The following is a 24,218-nucleotide window of genomic DNA, read 5'->3' as shown; positions in this document are numbered from 1 at the left end:
TTTTGATTTGTGCCTTCATAATTATGTATCTATTCACTATCTTCCTGTTCCATCTGTCTATTCATTTTGATTCCCTCTCATTTTGATCCCAGATGAGTTTACGTTAAATCCGTGCAGTGCTTTTATTTTTCATCAACACCATAGGCTTTTACGGGGCTTTTACATCTCAGACAAGGAAATTTAAACTTTATATGCAACAACCTGGTTTTCAAAAGTCCCATCTCGCACAGAACATCTATTTTATTATTGATTCTGCATTTTGAAGCCCTTTGAAAGCCTTCCAAAGTGTTTCTCACTTCGCAAACACCGTAAGTGTGGCGGCTACACATTTCCCCCTTTACTTTTTCTCACTAGTTCCTCCTTTATCCTCCGCCTGCCTGTCTGTCATTCGACTGTTCCTTTCATGCATGATGTCTGCGAGCGGGTCTACTCAAACTGCGCAGTTGCTTTCTTTCACTGCCGGAGTTGTATTGCGACAGCGACGCACATCGACTCGTATCCTCTATGAAGTGCTGTATTTGGATATTATGCACAGGTGTTGTGGCTTTGATTACTGCGCACCTGGAAGCGAGCCCTCTTTGCTGAGAATCTGTTGACTTAGGTGCCATCTGATGTAATTCATCAGGTTTTTCGGCTAAGGCGCTGTTTCCGTAATCACTGCGCTTGTATAGCTAGGTCTTAAGGACTTAAAGGTGATTTCGAGTATATGCTGAGATGCCAGATATGGCTAAATCGGAGACGACTCGCTTATTTAAATGCGGTTTGTGTGGATAAGTGGATGCTCATTTATTCGCTCAAAATCCCTCTACTTACTTCCCTATACTTACTTAATATTTGCACCGAAGTTTTTTTTTTTTTTTTTTACTCTCCTGCGGTGAAGCATCAAGTGCGATTACGGCAGAATCTGTGGCACTGTGGCATTTACCTGTGACCTGTCGTCTGGATAAGAGGCCTGCGGACTGCCGCTTGTTGCCCATAATCTTCCTAAAGAGCTTCTCATTTTGTCCTTGAGGCAAAACGGATGATTGATTTAATGAGCGGGTAGAATCGCTCCGTCTGTATGGATTCTCCAAACGTTTGATTGAAGTACACGTCAGCAGTCAGAGAAAGCAACAGCAGCAGAGAGATATTGCAGAAGCGGGTTCTTAACTTGTCATTTCCTGCTTGGATGGACGTCCCAAGAGTTTCTGCATGCTTGATGCGCTAACATATGTGTCGTGTCGATGTCTGAAAGCCATGTAGATAAGACGTGTTCGCTTAAAAGTGCCAGTGTGTTCTGTATCTGAGCCTCAACGAATGAAGCTTATAATAAAAAGATGCTGACAGCGGAGTGATTCTGACGATATAACATCTCTACATCAATTTAAAGCTGTCGACAGCAAACTTTCAGCCAGCCCGAATCAATACATGGTTTGTGTTTAAACTAGATTTACTGTGGAGGATTGGAAGCTTCAGTTCATCAAACACCATGTACTTCCAAAGCCAATTTATGCTTTTAAAAAGCCTGGTTTTATTATAAAAACAATCTGACTGAAGAAAAATTGTATTTGAAATTCATCTGAATTGTGCAAAAAAAAAAAAAGTCTGAATTTATAAACTAGAAGTTGAAAGTTTGTAGATCACCCATTAAAAAGGAATAAACAGATACAGCTTAAAAATAATGAGATTTTGGAAGTAAAATTAGTTTTCTTAAAATATTAGTTTTGAAAAAAATGCATACATGCACAATTTACGCTACTGTTTAAACAAACATTTTTTTTTCCCAAAATACTGTTAAAGCTGTAATATTGTGAGTTTTTTTGTATGTAGTTTATTTCTGTGATGGCAAAGCTGGATTACTCCAGTCTTCAGTGTCACGTGATGCTTCTAATGATGCTGATTTACTGCTCAAGAAACATTCGTGTTTTTTTAATGTTTTGTTTAATATGGAAACTAATGCTTTTTATTCAGATTTAATGAATAGAAGGTTTAAAAAAATTCAAATATTTACTGTCACTTAAAAAAAAAAAAAAATTACTGCATAAAATCTTACTGACCCAGTAGTGTACAGCAGTGTACTTGTATACAAATCGATCAATGTTTTTTTTTTTTTTCCCCCTCTCATTGGAATATAATGAAAAGACTTTTCAAATGCGTTTCAACTTTTGATCCAAGGCTCAGATGCAGCACACTTTACAAACAAACAAGCACACACACACGCAACTTTAGTAATAGTATGTGTGAGTTTTGAGCAACTTCTCTGTTTGTTTCAGCAGAGTTTATCAGGAGGCCCGGGGAAGACTGGCCGGAGTTTCTAATTGGTTCTGTGTACAGGTAAAGGCCATTAAACTTCAAGCACTACAGCGCTGAACGGGAATCTAAAGCTGAGATGGCGCCACACGAAGAACAACCCGAAACGTCAGAATCATCTCAGAAAGAAGAAAAAAAAACAACAACTAAACAATCTGCTGTACTATACTGAAAACCTGGCTTTTAAATATTTTATCCTAGAGTAGCCCTGACCTTAAATTTAGGATTTTATTTGATTTTTTTCCTTTACTGTTTTTCCTTTTAGAAGCATTTTAGTCACCTTTTATTGTGTACACGTTGAATCAACCAACGTTTGTTTGAGTTTCTAGATGTTCTTCATTGTTCTTGAATGTTCTCTGATGAGAGCGACTATGTAAACATGAAATGTCTTTGTTTTTTGGTTTTTGAGGTAGTGATATTCCAATAGCAGTTCTGTTTCACAGCCCTCGTCTATCACGTTTCATACAAGCAAGAAAACGGATTGAAATGACTCCGCTTGAAAAAGGTGACATTTTTAATTCAAGCCTAAACCGCAATGAGTGGGTAACTCAAAAAAATCTTAGTAGCTCTGTTCTATGTTTATTGTGATGTCTTGTTAACCATGATTACCTATTTTGGGCAATAAGAGGACTACAATATTTTCACAGTCCTTTTTTATAAATGTCATTTTTGTTGTCGATGAAACGAAACAAAACAAAAAAAAAAAACGAAAAGAAAAAGCTTTCCTTTTAATACTTTGTGAAATGAGATTTAAAAAGAAAAGAATTCTGAAACTGTATATATTATTCTGTTCACTGCATCAAACTGTTTCTGAGAGAGAACCATATTTTTGTGATGGTGTCATAGAGGTTGTTATCGTGCGCAAGCCGAAATATGTCAGTGCAAAAATATCTTCGAGGCTCAATGCAGTAACCGAGGTCCATCTGTAGCACAAAGGCCGTGATTTACCCCAGTACGGACGAAACTCAATCGAACACTGTTAGCTCGCTTTGTAAATACCGTCGGCTTTACAACTGTGCAGGTGTCATACCAGCATACGGATTAGATAGTAACGTCAAGATGTGCACCGCTTACGAAGAGAAGATATACACAAATCAGCATTGTAACAAAAGGAAAAAAAATAAGAAGAATAATAAATCACGACAAAATCCAAAGCACACATAAAAATCATTTTAAACCGTGTCGAGACATTTCATGTTAGCCTTTCCTTTTGACGTTCTGGTGCGAGCTTCTTTTTCCCGCCGAGTGTCGAGGTTTTTACGCCGAACGATTCGAATAACAAAGGCAATATTTCAAAATGTTTTGAAATTGCTCTACGATTAGGAAAAAAAAAAAATAACCAATCTTTTATACCATTACCTCAGTCCTGTGAGAATTACTTTAAAGGAGATTACAAATTAATTTATTTTAGCCTGAGACAGATATTGAAAAAGATATTAAAGTGTTGTTTTGAAATTAAGTAAATCATTGCACTGTGAGAGAGAATTTATCATTTTCTATTTGCACATGTGAACTGACAGTCTCTAAACGTGGGTCATGTGAAGGACCGCTGTGGAAGTCGGTTTGTTTGTTTTTTTCCACGCGGGATAACACTTACGAATCTCGAGTCTTGGCTTGCATCGATTCGAAGACTGTACTTTTAAATAATCTCTTTCCAGGGATTTTATTCTAGAATATCAGAGATGACAGATGGGTTTATTGGTAGCAATAGTTCATTTCCTCAGAAACACTGAAACTGATTGAAACCAGTAGCTGCTACACACATTTGTTGTACATGTGGGGACTGGATTTGATGAGACACAAATGGCATTTAGAAATATGAATGATATTTACAATATGAATTGACTGATGTATGCTGTTATTCGATCTTGTTGAAAATGTTTTATTTTTCGTTTCGTATTTAATTTTTTGTTGTTATTTTTTTTCCTGTTCATTTCACTAAACTAACAGGTGAGGCAGAATGCTGGATTCTTTCTCAAGAAGGAGACGTGATAAAAGTAATACGATTAAAAAAAAAAAAAAAAAAAAAAAAAAAAGGCGAGACGAGAAGAACTTTGTGCTAACTGTTTGAGCTGTTTAAAAAAAGACAAACGTACAAAAAAAGTAAGAAAATTATCCCGAACATGTTTTGAATTTAAATAGGGATGGATTTTTATCAATATTTTTGTGGATGTTAATGATTATACTAAATATAACTGACAATAATACAGATATTATGTACTGTATTTATCAATTGTTTCTCTTCATTCCCTGTCACCTCATTCAGTAATCTTATGTTGATCATTGTATTTTAGTAGTGTGTGTGTTTCAAAACAAGAAAAAAAAAAAAAAAAAAAAAAGAGAAAACAGAAAAAGAAAAAACACAGGAATATGACTTTACCTTGTAAAAGAGTGCTGTCTTGATGCCAGTGTAGTGGTCTATACACTTCTTGGTTGGTATTTTTCACATTTCCCCCCTCATTCTCCTTTTGTCGTTTTGCCCTTTCTCTATATCTCACTCTCTCTTTAGTGAGTAGTCGTAGGTGTTATGTACTTAATGTTAAGATGTAGAGGTATTCATTAGCAATCGTAGGACCAGTAAGGATAGAACTTTCTCTTTATAATCATTTAAAGACAAAATGACAAAAAATGCTGAGCGTTATTTTCATAGTAATTTCTTTTCTTTTCTTTTCTTCTTCTTTTTTCTCCTTTTTGTTCTACTGTTTTGCTGGTCTCACATGGTTTCAACTAACCAAAGCTCTCACTGACGAAATCTAGGAGAAAGAAATTGCTGTACGACAGAATTGTAATCAAGGCATTAATTGGATCCCCACCCTTGAATGTTTTAAAAGGGGTGTGCCATACTACCTTAAATGCTAACGCTAGATATGCAAAACCGTTTTACTTTCGTTCTTTTTTTAAGAGGCACTCAAGCTATAATTACCAAGAGGGTGATTTTATTACATGGAAAAATTCATAAATATTTTTTTAGTAAGTTTTAAAAGTAATAATGGCAATATAGCCTAATCATTATAGATATGGATAAAACTGTCATAGGTTTTTGATATTTATACTATTCAAAAATATCCCAGTGGCCTAAGGAGCTACCTTTTTTTTTTTATGCCTAGATTAATACATACATAGTCACCTGGGACATATAATATGATTGTTTTTGTACTTTTTAATTGCATTGCCAGCTTTCCATTTTAATTCAGCATCTACGTTCGATACCAGACAGCATGTCACACCAATTAGCTTGACTTTAGTGTAAATCCAGTCTCGCTCTGGATCTGTATTCCTGAATCACATCTGTTCTCAGGGATATCAAACATGAGCCACCTTCGCAAGGGAGATTTTTATTCTACTAGTGAGTTACGATCAGCACAACTTTGAATGAAAGGTGTCTTAACTCAAGTTTATTCAGTACATTTGAGCTAAATTTAAAGGTGCTGTCAGGGTGGACCGTGCGCAGTGTTTTCATCTTATTAAACACTAGACAGTTCGTTGTTCTTAGTTGGACGTCTCTATCTCAACGAGTTGAGCACCCAGCATCCATTTAGGACTTTAGATTAAGGCAAATGTTTAACAGCAGATGAAGCACATTTCCCTTCTGCTGTGAATCTCGATTAAAATGAAGGCTGGCAACCCTTTTAAACGGTCTTTTCCCCCCATTCGTATCCGTTAGCTTACCCCGGTTTTTCCGTAATTTGATCTTGTAGCTTGGACTTTAAGGTAGCATGGCTCTGTTGCCATCATTTTGTTTTCCATGGACAGCAGTTTACAGCGGATGAATGTTACACATCTTGCTAGACTAGTTAAATCATTGGAAAATTGTTGGTTTAAAAAAAAAAAAAAAAAAAAATGAAAAAAAAATGAAAATGAAAAAAAGAAAATGACCTGGAAGGTGTTGAGTGATTTTGGGAGTGAACTACCGTATCCATTTAAACTTGAATTTTGCGGCAAGTGCTAGGCAATGGCCAAAACGATCATCCCACTAATAAAGCAGCAAAACATTCTACACCGTAATGTCTAATGTACAGTATACTTGTATACATATACAAGATATATATGTATAGTGTATATATCTCTCTTTGTTAAATTGTTGAAACTGCCTCATGACTCATCATCGTAGGTGAACCGATGCTAGTCCACACTGTTCGTTTCATTGGTTGTCGAATCGCGTGTCGTGTACCTGGAGGCCCGCTAGTAGTTTAGCTGCAGAACGTGTCGCGTAAACCTGACGAGGACGTGTAGCTCAATGGGGGACGGTACGGTCAATATGGTGTCTATAGGTGCAGGGTCTTATTTTTGACACTCGGTCTCCCATTTTCTCCTGAGGCCTCGCTAGGCCTCGCTGATTGCCTTGCCCATTCCTAACACTTGCCCATTTTTTAATGTTAACGGACTTTTTACCGCGAGAACTGACTGAACGGACTGACGTCTGAAAGCATCTTTCAGGTCTTCTTGTATGGCTTGCTCAAGCCCTGTTGTAAAATAAACTAAAGTGGATGGGGGTCTCTCACATCTCAGATGTGGAAAGTATAATTTTATATTTGTATTTTCAAATAATAATGATAATAATAATAAAAAATGTTTGTGAAAGGTTTCCATCCTCTACTGTGGTCCAGAAATCAATGTGTTTGTCTGGAAAAGATTAAAAAAAATAATAAAAAGAAAAAAAAAAAAAAAAAAAATACAAATAAAAGAGTTTTGAACCATTTCACTCATGGTTTTTATTTTCAACTTTTTTCAAGCAATTGATTTGTGATTCAAAATAAATGAATATACCTGCAAAAGATTGTATGCCAGAACATGCACAACGATTAAAATGCACAAAGTTGAATACAGAGCCCAACAGCTCTTGTGTAAGTTTGTTTTCATTCTCACATTTGTTTACATCCTTAAATTCGATTCCGATTCGTTAAAGGCTACACTTCATTAGAGTTATGCTTTTCCACTGGTGGGTCATATACGTGTTCTGAAATGGTCACAGGCATGTCATGCATACAAAATGTAACTGAAAAAGATGCACAGATAAAATAACAGCATAAATAGGCTTAAGAGAAACAAGTGTCTTACTGCTGACAGTCTATGCCCGTTTACTGTATTTCTGGCACCAATTCAACATTTGCTTGGTAGGCGCAGCTAGATTAGGCAGATGCCAAAACAGACAGGGTTCTTGACATGCCCTCATTCTTGATAACCATGAACAAAACTACGCAAGGTAATACAAATACTAAATACAAGTTCACTTGCCAAGAGGATAAACATGCTTTCTGAACACATTGTTATGTGAGGTGAATTATTGGCTGCCACGAGCACAAAACCAAATTCGTTTGACATTTAGAAAATAAACGATCCGACTATAATGACTATAAATCACACTTCTCAGTTGTTTATGCATTTATAAAATTGGCAGTTTTAAAATTCTTTTTGTTAGTAATCTTGTATATTGTTGGGCCCGTGTCATTCATGGTAATTTTAGTATTTTTCATTTAATTCATAATTTAAACGCTTGGTTTCATCAGAATGTTACTCTTTAAACAATCTGGTACTGTGTTGGTTCAGATTGTGCAAAATAATTGTAATGGCGATCTTTATAAAATGTGTTAAAAGAGTGACATTAACATTTAAAATCACCAGAAAAAAAAAAAAATCTTTGTGAAATCCTAATGCAACAAAATTATTTCCAAGTACAACTGGTTCAAATAAAACTCACATGGTCAGAATTTAAGTCAATAGTCTCAGACCGTCTTAGAGAATCAAGTCTTTGGCTTGGAATCTCTGCCACTGAAATAACGCCGCTAAATGTTTTGGTTGTCGAGTTGGTTTCAACTGCAACAATGGCTACATCTCGATTTGGACTGTTTTTGTCTTGCATTCCTAATTAGAAATGTTTTTATGGTGCAGAATTAAAAAAAAAAAAAAAAAAAAAAAAAAAAAAAAAAAAAAAGGGGAGGAATGTTCAGGGGGAAAACATGATTTCAGAAACAACACCCTTTCATACATTTTTCCCCAAGACGTACTGTACACAGAATCCAATCAGACAGTCCTATTGTTGTGCGGTACGTTTGTGTCTTCCCAGAGCCTAATCAAGAGGTGTTTCAAGCGGGATGAAAAATGCAATGTGTGCAGGCTGGCAGAAATTAATGTCATTTTTAATTTGAGTCGCTGTCCCATTCTCAAATGTGAAATTGCCTTGCTGAATGTAAGGTGTGACAGCTATTATAAATGTGTGGAAATCCATCTTCCACCCTGCCTCCCTCTCTCTCTCTCCTCTCCCTCTCTCTCCGAGTCCTGGATGAGCAAGCTCTCTTCATACAGTCACTATCACTGTAGCTGTCCACCCACACACTTCACTGGAGCCCTTGGATAGTGTCATGACTCATTGTGTTCACTGTTTGCCAGGAGAGAAATACTGAGAGAAATCTCAGCTTCCCTCTTATCAGGAGACCACTTAGACAGGAGAGCTGCTGCACTGCATCCTAACCTGTTCAATCGCAGAAAAAAACGTGATTCTGTCAAACAGGTCCTGGAAGCGCGTGGATCTCATAGTAAGGAAGGGGGAGTCTCGTATATGTACTTGCGAGCAGGTGTTTGCCACTTGTAGTAGCAGTATGGGAAAAGCCGGTCATTACCTTGGTGTAAAGCGCAAGTCCCGGTGATGGCAGTCGTGAATTAATGCTAAACCCCACCCGATATACACGTATGCTCAAGTAGCTTCCTTCCGAAAACACTTGGTGTACATCGCGGTGTCACAATGGGGTTAATTGTACCTGGAGACCTTTGTGTCACGATGCCTGGCAACAAAGCACTGGCGAAGGTATCAGCTGACTTAAGTACACCAATTAAATCGTTTGAAAAATGACTGCAGGTGTCGGGAACGATCTCCTGAGAACTCATTTGGAGAGTTCTTGGTTCTCTGGTGTATATTTAAGACCGAGCTGCCCTACCTTTAAGGTCTGCCGGTGTGTTTGTACGGGCTGAAAAATATCACAGGCTCCCCTCTGCTCACTCCCAAAGCCTCTCGAAGAAGTGTTTTAGTAACTCGCTTTGCTTTTATATACACAAGAAAGAACTCCGAGGGGGTTTCGCCGCTACTTTTATGATGTTGCTGGTGTTTGTTTAACCAGGGACTTTATTACTTTGTGCTCTGGTTCTGATTGGTCTATTGCAGCATTCTAAAGTTGAATATTATTTGAAATAGTTGCCTGGCATGAAGTTCACTGTAACACTCTGAAAAATTCTGCTCAATTTTCGGCTGTTACGAAAGACAGCGAGTAGGCGTAGTGAAACAATCTGGGCGAATCAGAAATTGTTCTGCACAGGCCCCTCCCACGATAGTTGATTGACAAGGCCGTCTTACCTTAGACCCGCCGTGACCTAAACTAAAATATTTCAGTTGTCACTTACATTAAAATCAAGTCTTATCTAATAATGTGCTAGTAAGTTAGTTTCACAGCTGAAGTTTAAAATCTGCTCGTCACAATAGAGGGGCGGAGTCAGCAGAGTTCAATTAGCATTAAAAGCAACATGGACTAGAATGGCTTCATGAAAACAGAGCAGGTGTTGTTACAGTACCATTGAGAAACTTTAACCAAAGTACGTTTCATGCAGATCCTAAAGAGTCATCAATGTGCATCTGATGACCCCTTTAACCCCATATTAAATCATATTATGAGGGCGAATCATTTCTTAAACTGATTAATTTAGGAATAAAGTGATTGTTTTTATTCACAAAAATATTTTAGGAATTCGTTCTGGAATGGGACAAGTGACTTGTCTTTACGAGTGAATAAATGAATCATTCACTTAATCGATCCTGTGGCTCCATTTCGAACCGTCACTGTTTGAAAAATAATAATAAGACCCAATACGGTCTTTAAAATGAAGTTACTATCAAATTTCTGTTTACTAAGCTGTTCTATAAATACAATATCACAATCTATTGACAGTCCTTTTGCTAGTTTTGCTTAAATGACGACTATTTCCTACTTAGCTCTTTATTCTCATATAAAGTCATTTCAACTCCGTCAATCATGATTTCATGTCCATATGTAATTGCTATCTGTCTACTAAGCAGAATAATACAGTAAGTCGTACATTAAAGTGTAATCAGCCGATCATTATCGCAAAATACACCCCTTCAGGCAGACACGAGACCCGTTCACGCTGTCAGGGTTTATTTTGTGATAATGACCAGCATTATATACCAGTTGTGGTCCATTATTTAGAGCTCTCCTGATTGAATTTCAATGCATGATCAAACTGTAATTAACAGCAGGGCCTCTAATTACTCAGCAGGTGTACGGTGCTTGATAAATGATCTTATTGCAGTGTCACTGGAAATGCGCAGGCCAAAGTTATAAAATCAGATCGTTTCCACTAGACTTTGTCCACCCACTCTGCCTCTTCATATCCACAATGGAAACCGAATTTTTAGCAGATGACACTTTATAAGTGGGTTGTTGATGAAAAACATAATGGCGTCCTCATCACTCGCTCCTCTCGGCTGAGCGATCAATGAACGAAAGAGTTCTGCGACTTCCACAAAATGGGTATCCGCAATCGTTTAAGGTGTCAGGAATAGCGCGAGGGCTCGGATGTGATCACGCATTAACATCAAGTGCGATCAGGGAGACGGAGACCGTCCCGTTCTGAATGAACCCAGACAGTTTTTCGGGATTAGAAACCTGTTCAGCCCCTTGTCTTTGCTGATGAGTGTTTGACTTCTAACTGCGATACATCCCAATCATCTCCACTCCCCCAATACTCCAATCAGGGCCTCATTAGCATCTGACACTACCTGTCATTAACAAAGCTCTCTAATTAGGAGCCAATCAGCCCTCTCAGGAGCCCTCTTCTGAATGATGTGTGTTTAAAGCAGGAGCACGCGATGAGCTCCGATTGCAGGAGAGGTGTGATGTTAGAGGGGAGAACAGCGTGCTTACCCACCTAGTGTACTAGCACTCAGACAGATGGAGGGAAATTAAATAGCTCCTGACACTTTTTATAGTCGCACAGTCATCTGCCTCTTAACGTCAAAGAGAGAGGACGGCTTTTTCCGAGGCATTGTGTATGTCACAGAATCAGCTGCAAGAGCCATATGTCAGCAAAAACACATCCTAACGTGTTGAGTGAGTGGGACATATGGACTGAAATGATTCGGTTTGTTCAAAGACTTGTTATTGTGCTCTTGTTTTGCATAAAAATCTACTTTCACAGCCTGTTTGTGTTCTTCGAGACACAGCAGGGGGGTGTTTCGTGTATACTAGTGGTTCCGTATCCTTAAAAAAACATTTATGATTCTCACAAGTTTCATTTCAAACTGTGTGTATATATGCAACATGTAGGCTTAATTAGAAATGACACACAATAAAAATTCTTAAGATTACCAAGAATGCTTTTTTTCCATCTTAGTTTCTTTTTTCACTCACTGTAATGGGTTTATTCATAGCTTTTACTATAATAATAGATTTATGATGGGATATGTATAAAATTGCAATCAGAACAGGACAAAAACAAAATCAAATCTATATACGTGAAAGGCTTAATTCACCTCTGGCTTTTATGTAAAAGTGTCCAAAAGACACCCAATTCTGAAAAAGAAAATAATAAATAGACTAAGCTTGTGGCAGTCAAATCCCGCACTTGAAGGAAGGAAAGGCTGTCCTAACCTCTAATAAATCCTCTCAGCTGGCCATATTCAAATCATTCGGTTATGGTTAAATGAGAAATGAATGAACATGAACGTCAAATAATTCTTAGTTGGACTAATTCTGAAGCTATTCCGACTCTACAGAAATTGTAGGGTTTCCAGGTGAGATGGGGAGGAGGGCTGGGTTTGCTCAAAGGTAATTTCTTAATTTGTGTGGTTTCATTATGCTTAAAAAAAGCAATCTCTCTCCTGTGACTGTGTCAAATTGACTCTGTACGGCAAAATGCACTCATCTGCATAGCTGTCACAACGGCTCATAAGATCTGGCACCCAATAACTTCACAATGTGCAGAATTACCGGTGTCACTTTTAATGTGACATAGCAATTTACATCACACACCGTAGGGACACGTGCACATTTCAAGCGGTTTGCATGGTTAATGGCTGGAACGTTATTTGCATTATAATTTGGTGAGTGTGAAGTGTAATCAAGCTACATTGACTCTTGGGGACTGCGGTGGCACGGCGGGCGACGTCGCAGCAACCCGAGAGCAGCGCTGCTTGGGCTCGCATGCAAATTTGCTGTGCGTGGCCAATCTGACTCGGGCTTAGTTTGCATATTCCACAGTTGGCATGTTAGACCCCACAAAGCCCCTCTAGCCTCTCTTCAGCTCTCATTAGCGCCAGTGAAATAGTATGCTGATGCGCTGGCAAACTTCATTTGGAAGTAAAACACATTTAGATCTGCTTGATACAGAAGAGAGTTATTTTCGGACTTTCCTAGACCGCTTACGTGAAAGCCGTGTGATGCTGAGAAAAATCGCTGACTGAAGACTTGTTCATTTACATATGCATTTAGTTCTCATGTCAGTCAACGGGCGCGTTCGTGACGCTTCGTATTAACTCAGCATCTTTCCAAAGAAAGTTGGGAGTCACGGAGCCTCTCTTGAATAAAATAGCAGTCATTTTTTTGTAGATGAGTATCTTTGCCAATTATAAGCACAATCTGTTAGCATTCTCATTCATTTCAATAGCAGCCGCTCGAACCACTAGAAGTGTGTGATTTGTAATTTAATGTATTTGCACTTTGTTTGAGCCAATAAAGGTCATTTTTATGCTTGTAAAACATTTTTTTTTTAAAAGCTGCTTCAAATTATGTACATGGCTACTTTTGAATAGTGAAGGCAGAGCCAAATGGTACAGCATCTACCCGCAGTAGATAAATAGCCAAACCTCGACTTTTCGGGGAAAGTCAAGTAGGCTGTGCAATCATCTAAATGTAATTACCTGTCAAGACAGAAATAATTCCTTCCTCTTATGAAGTTTCATACAATTATACATCCTCATAGGTAATCGCGTCGCTAAACAGCAACCGCAAACCCTACCCATATTGAAATAATTCTAGAAACAAGACGATTTCCTATTAATTGGCAGATGTTAACTTTGGGAACACAGGGTTAGGTTAGTATGCCAGGAATCAACATACCAGCCCATTACTTACTGTCACATTACCTGTATCGCATAAAAGTCGTAATGTCATTACTTTGTTCTTGGCCCTCGCTAACGCTATCAAACCACATGTCGTAATGAAAAATAAAACAGCCAATCAATGTTGGAGTTATTATGCATCGCACAGTATTTGAGAGCACCCATCGAGGTTTTCACTATGATTGATAGCATGGTTTATTTGCATTATTTGTTTTAGCGTGGCCGATTCACTAAAGGAATTATGCAAATCAGGTAACAGCATAAACATGCCCACAAATTCAGCGCTGACTGCAATTTAGGAAGCACAATACAACTATTGCTACGATGATATGCCATACTTTATTGGGACTGGATATACTTGGAAAGTGTGCTTTTGTACACCGAGTGTTGATGCGTGTTTGATTTACTCTGTCATTTGTTCAATTACCGCAGACATGATTGCTAGAAAATGCACATAAATGACTATTTTAAACCAAATTTAGTTTACTACCTGCTTTGCACTGGCAGTGTAGTGCTAATTTTGTGTTTCGCGAATAAAGTGCAATTATAAGCACAATTTAAACTGGAAGGAGGCACGTTTGTGCTGAAATGAATGAGAATGACTTTACAATTAAACGTACCTCCGCGGTATTTAGCGCCTGATTAAACTGTATTGCAAATGATTAGTGCACAAGACGCAGGTTTTTGCACTAAAATGACGCACTGTAACGTTTAGTGAATTTATTTTCATTCTACATCATGATTCACCTGCAAAATAAAATATTCAACTGGTGATGAAACAAAGCAAAAAGACTGAAGAATAAAGTGGGTGTCAGTTAACGCTCGGCAATCAAAACAATCCAGAAAAACAAGTAAAAGAAAATCAATTTACACAATCTGCAAAGACAGAACGAGCCATTGCCTAGGCTTTATGGAGAGCTAAAAATGTATCCGGAGTAAATAATTCAGAAGCCATTAGTGATGCTTTGTAGTTGCATTTATAATAGGAAAGCGAATGCTTGCATGAGTAAGACTCTGTGGAGGATAGGATCCATGATTGGACACGTTTTTGGCACAGTCAACAGCCGTTGTCAATGTGCACACCATGTGTTTATTTCTATAATGAGATCAGAGAGTTAAATATTTGGTATTCCGCTCGTATGGAACAGGTTGCACAGTGTCACTGTTAATTAAAGGCAGTTTCTACTAATCCAGCAACGCTTCCTGAATAGATTTCGGTTGTCCCTCAAGTAAATTATCTTGAGCACTGATAGTCCCTCTCCCCTCTCGCTCCCGTTCTATTTCTCGTCCCTGTCTACCCACTTTTCCTTTTACCACTCAGGGTATTAATCATGTTTGGCATTTGATTGCAAGACTTCAGGAATTGCTGACACAAACCCAGATCCATTGTCATGACGCCGTTTCTCTGTAGAGATTTGCCACATTATAAACTGGTCTCAAAGGAAAACATAAAAGCTAATCATATGACACGCTGTGTATCTATCTAGCTGTCTTTCATCTATCAAAGTCTCTGTGTAAGAGCATCCAACATCGTCATTAGGATAAAGAACGGAGGAATCAATCTTTCCCAATCAAAGGATTTGGGGAACGCGATGCGTTTTGTATCAGAGTTCAGCTTTGTAACATAACTCTGGAAAGAGTCAAAAGATAGTTGATCGATATTCCACAAGAAATAGACGCACTAAAGTGAAGTTGCCAATTATAGAATGTGTGTTTGCATTACTGGGTCTAAACAAGGTGGTGCGTTATGGGTTTGACTCGGACAAGTTAATTGAGTTTGGAGAAGAGACCATAGGCTGTGTGTTTACAATAGCACCAGCTCTTAAGAGGAACTGTTATGGGAAAGAAAACATGCCTGCCAGGGAACAGACATTTGGATAGACATAAACAGTTTATTTAGAAAGCCTCCACTCGGGCCAAAGTGCATTATATTGACAGCTGTTATAGTCTGAAATTGAATGCAATCCGGTGCAATCTCTGGAGCAGTAGATGCATAATATGTCCATGGAAAAAAAAAAAAAAAAATCAGCAAGTTTTTTTTTTGTTAACATTCATATGAATGCATGAAGTAAAGTGTGTTATTACCTCCTGAAGTTTGCATAAAACCGAATCACTGTTTGGCTTTCACCAGTTCATTTTAAAACTATTCTGATCATAAACAAACTACCATCTATATAGCATGTATCTATCATACATAAAAAACTAAAATTGTAAAAGACATTGAGACTGTTATATGCAAAATGCTTTTCTAGCTTAGAGGTTTTGTTTTCAGCCAAAACATCTAAAAATAATGAAACATTTCTGTTCTTATAAAAAAAAAGGTGAAACTGTTCAGAAATGTTATCACAAGCGTTATCACAGCATCACAAGTGTTGATAATAATCAGTCAAATGCCATAATTGATAATAAAAAAAATAAATAATAGGAAAAGTTTCTTGAGCAACAAATCAATATATTAGCATGATTTCTAAAAAAAATCATGCAACACTGACACCTTACGTAATGGGGCTGTTATTTCACTGTGTATTTATGGTGGGTTCTGATCAAATGCATTCTTCATGATCATAAGAGACATCCTTTGTATATTTATCACACACACATACGCATTTACAAAACTTTGTATGTATTTTGAATTACAAAAAAGTACTGAAAATCACTAGATTAAGCAGAAGCATTCCTTTGAAAAATCTATATATTTTTACATTTTCTTGTCTGATCTAGTCCCGCTTTTTTCTGCTGTGTGTAAGCCACCAACACACACCATTGCCATTAACCTCAACTGCTAGTCCCCCGTCCCTTTAACCGCGACACAGATGTCACTCCGCGATGAGATGGGCCCCAAAGATTTTACCGGCGGCATCAAAACAAATTAACCTTCAGATATTTCTTCGATCCAGGATACACCGCCGAGCCTTCACCCCTTAAGGTCTTCCACCCTCCTTCATGTGACCAAATGTAATCTTTCGCATTTCATTTGCACGCACATTATTATTTATATCAGGCAGATTTACTGTGGGCGATGGCACAGATTGGATTCTGGTCAAGGGCTCGGGCAGGTTGTGGTGGGGGGGTTGGGGAGAGGCTCAGGTAATTATAATGGAAATGAATGTGGGTCTGGGATGAGGCAGAAGCCCGGCTGCTGGGAGGGCTTTATTAAATATGGAACCGCTGTGATCTGATCAGGGCCCTGAGGATATTGACCGCCTCGGGAGGAGATAACGGTAAAGAGGGCAGGGGAAACGACAAGCTGATGGATGTATTATTTGTGTAAAGGTCTGATCGACGAGGCGGGTGATTCGTTTACGGAGGAGGCATCAGCACGTTCAAATTTGATCAAACCCACCCCCTCCCCAACCTTCCCGTGGTACCCCCCTCGGTACCCCCGCCTCTGAAGAGGAGGCCACAGGTGATCATCAAGAGCCAGACGGCCTGCATTACTTTTATGAATAGAATATGAATGTGAAGCTCTGGCTTTGCGGAACAGACGTCTCTGCTTTTCTTCCAGGGGTGATGCTGTGAGAAGAGGGTCAGGGGAGTTATCCTAACAGGTCCTACTGTAATCTGATTCCTTTTTTTATGGATTTGGCAGAAGATGCCCGTCTTTATCCACCTTTTTCCTGACGTGAAAATGTGCACTGCCATTTGGAAATTCTATGGGTATAGCTTTCGGTCTCATCTGCATCCAGCTATTTTTAGCTGTGCAAAACAGTTCGTTTTGCTGCTTGATATAGAAAATTATAATGTTATTTGAATGTATTATCTTAATTACGAACACACTGATTCGTAGTGTAAACAGTTTTACAGTTTACTGTACGTTATTTTCTCATTATTAACCTTTAGCGTCTAATGATCCGGAAGCCTTACCTACGAGATTTGAATCTACGTACAAAGGGATGTGAAGGGATGCAAAAAAAAAAAAAAAAAAAAAAAAAAAGGTGAATTTCCAACTTTGCTCTGACAATCTGGCACTTCTAAATAAGTGACTATAAGTATGTGTTTTTAGTTTAAGTATTTGCTGCTGACTGTTCAAATGTGGAGTTTTGAGTGCACCCGGTGCAAGCCATTGAAATGAATGGGTCTCACAGCGCAGCGCAGTCAGTTTTCCTGTGTTAAAAGGACCTTGTGTATGTGTGTTTTAGAAAGCAACACGTTTGAGAGAGGCGGGGCATAGACGAGCTACAATAAAATGTACAGCATGTGAAAAATAATGTTTGTTTTGTTTTTTTTACATTAAAGCATGTCAACGAATTCTGTTACACTAAATAGCATCTTTAAAATAGCGTCACATGACCCCTTTAATATATTTTAAAATGTAATTTATTCCTGTGATGGCTCATATGATCCTTCAGAAATCATTCTAATATGCAGGAGGATCATGTGACACTGATGACTGAGTAATAGCTGCTGAAAATTCAGCTTTTCATCACAGGAATAAATTAGATTTTAATATATATTAAGACAGAAAACTCTAGAATATTTCACACCGTTACTATTTTTAATCAAATAAGCATGCGGCACCGGTGACCGTAAGAGACATTTTGAAAAGCCTTTAAAATCTTAATTATTTCAAACTTTTGACTTAGAAAAAGCCAGGTATTTTAGTTATCTTGCAGCTTGCACAAAAAGAACGCTGAGGGACACGAAGTGATTAAGGTTCGAGCTGCAGATGAATTGATGACTCCATTATGGTCAGGCTCATTATGGTTAAGAAAATGTCACAGGTGCAGAAATTACCATTATGATTCAGTGAAGTCAAACATGTTCTTCTTTTTGAACAAATACTCTGGCTGTTGCTCCCTGGAATTTAAGCGAGAGCTGAACTTAAAAAGGAAAAATGTATTCCCAGCTCAGTGTAGTGTGTCGGGCAGACACAGGTCAAGCACTCATATTAATAAAACCCAAAGGGCTCTTGGCACCTCTCCTCCTCTACTCCACCCCAAGGCCAGAGCAGCCATGTTCGTGCAAGAGGGAGAGCAGAATATCTTTGCTAAATCTGATCTTGTTAAAGGCCACATTAAATATTGATCAACCCTGAAGATACTCAATGAGTCTAGTTCTGCAGTCTGCCAGTGTGCTGGTGCCAGAGCCGGCCTGAGTTATGATCGGATGTGATGGGCCGCTTTTGGATACCGCGTGGAAGTCCGGAGAGAGGGATCGCAATAAAGATAAACATCAAACCACTACAATGCATGTTGAAATGTGGATACCAACCCTCTATGGACCGGTTCATAAAGAACACTGTAGTGTGAAGTCTTTTTTTTTTTCTTCTTTTGATTTAAATGGTTTTACTTAAATATACTTATTTAAATATAAATAATAAAAATACCTTTCATTTATTGATTAAATATGCTGCTGGATCTTTGATGTTGTGGCCTGTTTTTCATCTGGAGGTCCTGGAAATGTCATTCAGATGCATGGCATCACGGATTCTCTCAAATACCAACACATAAGAAAAAAAATCTAAAGCTGACTGCCTCTGTTAGAAATCTTATAATGGGCCATGGCTGGATCTTCCATTGGGACAATTTTTCAAAGCAAACATTAAAATCAACAAAAATGGGTCACTGGGCACAAAATGATGCTTTTGCCATGACTGTCCCAGTCCTCTGACCCTGGAAGTGAGGTGAACTAAAGAGGAGAAGCACCAACATGGAGCTGCTATTCTGAAGGATCTGGAGAAATTCTGTATAAAGGTTAACTCACTCAATATATACCTATATCTCCATATCCATACATCTATCTCTATACCTCTCTATCTCTCTCTATACACGCACACATATATTTTTATACATATATAAAAATCTTAAATTGTTAAGTGTTAAATTGGCATTTACAGATTGTCCTTTCACTTCCATTGAAAATGCCTCACATTAATCAAGGTTGTTGCTTTTTTTTTAAAGAAAGGGAGATCAGCATTTTGCCACAAGCACTGTCAGTTGAACAGTATTGAACATACAATATTCCTTTAAGCGTTTGTGGTTTCATAAGCTTGAAGGGAAAATTCTGAGCTCTAAATCAATCCTCCCACTCATAAAAACTTCTTTATACATCTATTGCTCAAAGATAAGAAAGAACAAGTGAACTCAGAACTCATTTCCTCTTATAACAGTACTGTACACTGATTTCCTTGCCTGTAATACACAGCAGAAGTCCAATATATGAATCCAGCCACCCACATATGTATGTAATTTGTCCTATATAGCTGGGTTAGCAGAGTAAAGCTCCTCATCAGGCTAATGGGAGTCTGGGCCCCTCAAGCACCTCCAAAGAGCAATCAGAGGGAGATGAACACCACACTTTAGCTTCCCTAATGAAGGAAACAATTCTCTCAAGTGAGCCCAAAATTAGTTTATGTTCAGTGTGCGAAAGAGAGTGTTTTTTTCCCGGGTTGGCTGAGCGACTGTCTGCGCCCGAACCGGCTTCCCCACCTGGTGATAAACACTCCAGATACTGAGAGAAGTGTGAGGAGAGTAAGAGAAAGAGTGAAGAAAAGCTCTCTAAAAATACCTGAAAAGTCCTCCTCAAGTTACAGCTGTGAGTGAGTTCGCTGTGAAGCTGCACATTTCTCCAGACTCATTTATCACAGTCAGCGCTGAGGAGGCGACCGGAGGCCATGTTGTGTCTGTTGTATTAGCAAACACACCCTCCCCCGATCGCTTTGTCCTTGTACTTGCAAAACGAGGGAAATATGGTAAAAGACAGAGATCTGTTCTCTGGTAATACATTGCAACAAGATCTTTGTGTGTCAGTCAGTGATGTTAGGTCTTAAATTATTATGCTGTTTAGTAAATATTAAAATGGCCTCATACCATTACATAAGCTCATTACATTTATGAAATTTATGTGGTGTTGCAAGCATAATACTGCAGTTTTATTATAAACAGCATTTTTACTCATTTCTATTATTTATTATTATTATTATAAATTATAATATATACAAAATGAATACATTTATTTTCACTAATGCCTTTAATAATATAATTATATAATTCATGCATATATCATAATTAACATTAGTAATCTTTACTTGTAATATAGTATACAGACATATATAGGGTATTTTGCAAAATCAAATAAATCATGTTTGTTATATTTTTACTGTTAATTGGAACTCACAATAAAATATTTCTACTTCTAAAATGAATGTCACATCACTTAATAAAATATCATTAATCTATGACATGAATTTGACCAAATTATCACTTTAGAATCATATTACAATCATATACTACAACTTTTGAACTGCCCACACTAAAACTTAGATGCTTGGTTTTAAGGTACTTTGCGTGCTTTTGTGTGTGTGTGTGTGTGTGTGTGTGTGTGTGTGTGTGGTATGAAAACCACTACCAAAAAGCCCTAAAGCTGTTCATCTTCTCACACACACAAATGTTCCTATTCATCACTCCACTGCTGTGCCCGTCCTATCAGGTGGGACACATGTCATTCATCATTTCCATGGCAACTGTCTCTTCGCTGGACAGCTTTGCAATCAGCAACCCATCAGACCTTCAACGTGCCTCGGCCTCCTTTGTCCCCGTCCGCTCGCCATCATAGCGCGATAAGATTATCACAGACAACCTCAACTCTGCACCAGTGCTGAGAAGAGAAAGGAGGAGGCGCCTACTCTTTTATTCATTTCTCTTTCATACTTTATCCGTTCTGCCCACGACAAGCCTTTTCCTGTCTTCCTTTGCCCTCCCTACACTGAAGGCAAAGCGGCTGAACGTGTGATATGTCAAGACAGGGCCGGCTCTTTGACTGCAGACAGTGACAGGCAAATACAAAGGCCGTCCTGAATTATCTGACAATAAATCTGGGAGATTTAAGGCTTGACATCAACAGCACTTAAAGGAGAATTATAACAAAGCGAGGACACAGATGTGAAAAATGGAAAAACACGCCAAGCCGACCTGTACAAAGAGCTTGAAATCAAAAAAGTGTTTAAAGGGAAATCTTGTAGATCTGGTATAACAATGTCCACATCGATTTAAGCCTTTCCCATACGTGCTGGAAAATGAATATGGATTATTATCAGCATAATTTCTAATGTTCACCCTTTAATCTTAGTTTTCTCTGTTGGAGATGTACATATTTATATTAAATACATATTTAGCTTACATATATTAAGAGCATTTTATTATCTGCATACGCTCATTAAAGTAAAATGATTGACCTATATTTTGTGTGTGTTTTGCTTTGATAGGAAGTAGCTCATTTGCTACTAAATACGGTGATAAATCTTAATTGTCAACTTTTAGTATACAGAGGACCTCAAAAGCTAACAAAAAGTACTTCACAATGAAGTTGCATGTATTGAAGTCAACTGAGTAAATTAGGCAAAAGCTCTTACAGTAAATGCAAACTGCTCTGATTGTGTGTGTTGTATACAAGTTCCTTTCATTTAATACTGTTCAGACAAAAGTTGAGTATGACGTCACAGGTTTAACAGCTCAACAGTGCTTTTTCCACGACTGTACAGGGGCATTAAGAATCACCCAGTCCCAGGATGAGTGCCCACAGCTGGCGTCACAAGCTGACCACCGATAACAGAGCTCAGCTCTAGAGTGTGAGCAGACTAACACTACACGTTGGTAGATGAAGTAGATCTCTAGTCTTAAACATAGAAATATGGAATTAAAGGCAGTATACACTGTGACAAATTCCATACAGCAGTACTGTTTTTCCGTCTCCTATGAAGTGACTTGACACAAGGTATGGTGACCCATACTTGGAATTTGTGCTCTGCATTTAACCCACTTAGGTTTGTGTGCCCACACAAACACTAACCGTGAACACACACCCGGAGCAGGGTGAGCCAATGCTGCAGCACCCAGGGAGCAGTTGGGGGTTTGGTGCCTTGTTCAAAGGTCTCACCTCAGTCGTGATATTGGGTCATTCACTCCCCCCACCTACAATCCCTACCAGACCTGGGACTCAAACATCCGACCTTCAGGTTGAACTGAAAACTTATTCCCAAAATGTAAAGTACTTGTAATACAGTAAAAAAAAAAAAAAAAATTATATATTATTCACATATATACATATGCATTGAACTCTCCATATTACTGGGCTGTATAAACATGTCAAAGCAAATTCAGACTAGTATGATAACTACAATATATGCATATGTTGTCAGTTTATTTTTTCCTGCTGAAAAATAAATAAATAAATGTTTATTATGTATGTCTGAGAATTTTCAGTCAGTCCAACACTGAGGTTTTGTGCTATTTTCAGTTTCTGATGCCGAGCGAAAAACTGAGATCATCTCCCTGCCAATACTTTTTTTTCTTTTAGAAATTGGTGCATTTTTCAGATCAATTCTGTGGTAATGCCAGGAACAAAAGAAGAATAGGCACTTCCACTGAAATTCTCAAGCCTCCGGAAGAAAGTGTGTCTCGGCCATCATCCAATCTCCCACCGCCCTTGAAGGATTGATCAGAAGTACTGAACTGTGGATGAGAGCAAGATGAAGAGGGCGGATGAACGAGCGGAAGAGAATAGATCTAGACGAGGATGCATTATTTATTTAAAGCCATAATTAATACGAGGGGCTTCATCACCGTCCTCCGCTTCGGACGGTTTCCATTTTTAATGTTATTCATGGGGGGGATGAGAGAGAAAATTTCAAATCTCCTTCCCTTATTACTGCAGCAAGAAAGTGTCACATTACTTAGGGGGGTGATTACACAGCTGCCCGAGCCCAACTGTACGTGAATACTGTATTTGCAAACACTCGAGTTCTGAGAGCCGAGGCCGTAATCGCCTCTTCTGTCAGACGGAGACAAGTGACGGAGTCAAATTACTCCCTCAAGGTTATTTCCCTCTTCCTCTTTAGCGATGCAAACTTTTCACATGAGCACTCAGGTCTCAGAGAGAGAGAGAGAGAGAGAGAGAGAGAGAGAGAGAGAGAAACCGAGAGATGCCACAGGCCCATCAGAAAATAAATAGTATTTTAGCGCATTCGCTAGTTTAGCCCCAAACAATCTCATCTGCAGCGGAGGGAGACAGGGAGACGATATTAAAGATTCTCATTATGCAGCTCTCCGAGTGTCTTCAGTCAATCCTCCATCCCAGACAGCACGAGAATCACTCCTGACAAACATTAATATAGAATGAACATTGAAGGATGCATTCCCGGAAAAAGCCTGCGGAGCCGGGCGGGCCTAAAGATTGGGGGACTGGAGCCCGTTATTGACACCTCCACATTTGGGGGCAAAATGTTGCCGAGATTCCAGGGTGGGGGTTGTCATATCGGTGGGGCCGTCAGAAGAAACAATACCCAGAAAAATAGCCTTCACCGCATACGACGGGATCTTTTAACTGTCCCCCTGGGCGAAGATTGTGCCAAGGAAAGATGTCCTCTACATTTATACTCGAGTAGGCTAATAGTCAAGACACTGAATACAAATCAGTGTTAAAGGATGGGTAGAACTTTTCAGGGATGATCAGTGTCGTTCTTCTTGGTAGGTGTAGTAATTGGCAGCGCTCCGAATGGACTAGCCCCGGGTGTTTGTCTATTTTTACAGTACGTTTCTCATAGAAAAGTAGGTTTCATTGATATGCAATAAGTCACGCTGAAAATTACGAGGGAAGGCCTGGCTCTTTCTCCTCTACCACGGTCAAAAAGGCCAGGTGAGAGAAGTGAATAGGGAGAAGTTTATGTAGAAAATAAAGTCAAGCTTTTGATATTAAAAAAAAGTGCTTTGGATAATATCTCTATAACCGAAAAAAAGTGAACTAAATGTATCAGAAAAGAACCCAGTTCAAGTATGAACTTCTAAATATTATGCATAATCTACTTTTG

At 38.5% G+C, this 24,218-nt stretch overlaps 1 protein-coding gene and 1 long non-coding RNA gene across 14 annotated transcripts in view; one reads left to right on the top strand and one right to left on the bottom strand.

The window, feature by feature from the left end:
* Positions 1–7,125, top strand: part of msi2b (musashi RNA-binding protein 2b) — a 210,783-nt gene extending 203,658 nt beyond the window's left edge. For 7 of the 13 annotated variants that reach the window (XM_043258806.1, XM_043258810.1, XM_043258808.1 and 4 more), the window contains one exon: positions 2,253–7,125. In XM_043258806.1, the coding sequence (XP_043114741.1) occupies positions 2,253–2,297 (45 nt within the window). In that variant the 3' untranslated portion in view covers positions 2,298–7,125. The remainder of the gene's footprint in view (positions 1–2,252) is intronic. The other 6 variants (XM_043258807.1, XM_043258801.1, XM_043258809.1 and 3 more) reach the window with 2 other exon arrangements.
* Positions 1–24,218, bottom strand: part of LOC122358872 — a 49,377-nt gene that overhangs the window by 20,250 nt on the left and 4,909 nt on the right. The window lies entirely within an intron of this gene.

The sequence above is a fragment of the Puntigrus tetrazona genome, chromosome 15, assembly GCF_018831695.1.
Source record: "Puntigrus tetrazona isolate hp1 chromosome 15, ASM1883169v1, whole genome shotgun sequence".
NCBI lineage: Eukaryota > Metazoa > Chordata > Actinopteri > Cypriniformes > Cyprinidae > Puntigrus > Puntigrus tetrazona.
The sequence above is the reverse complement of the archived record's forward strand: the minus strand, read 5'-3'. Positions and strand labels throughout refer to the sequence as shown.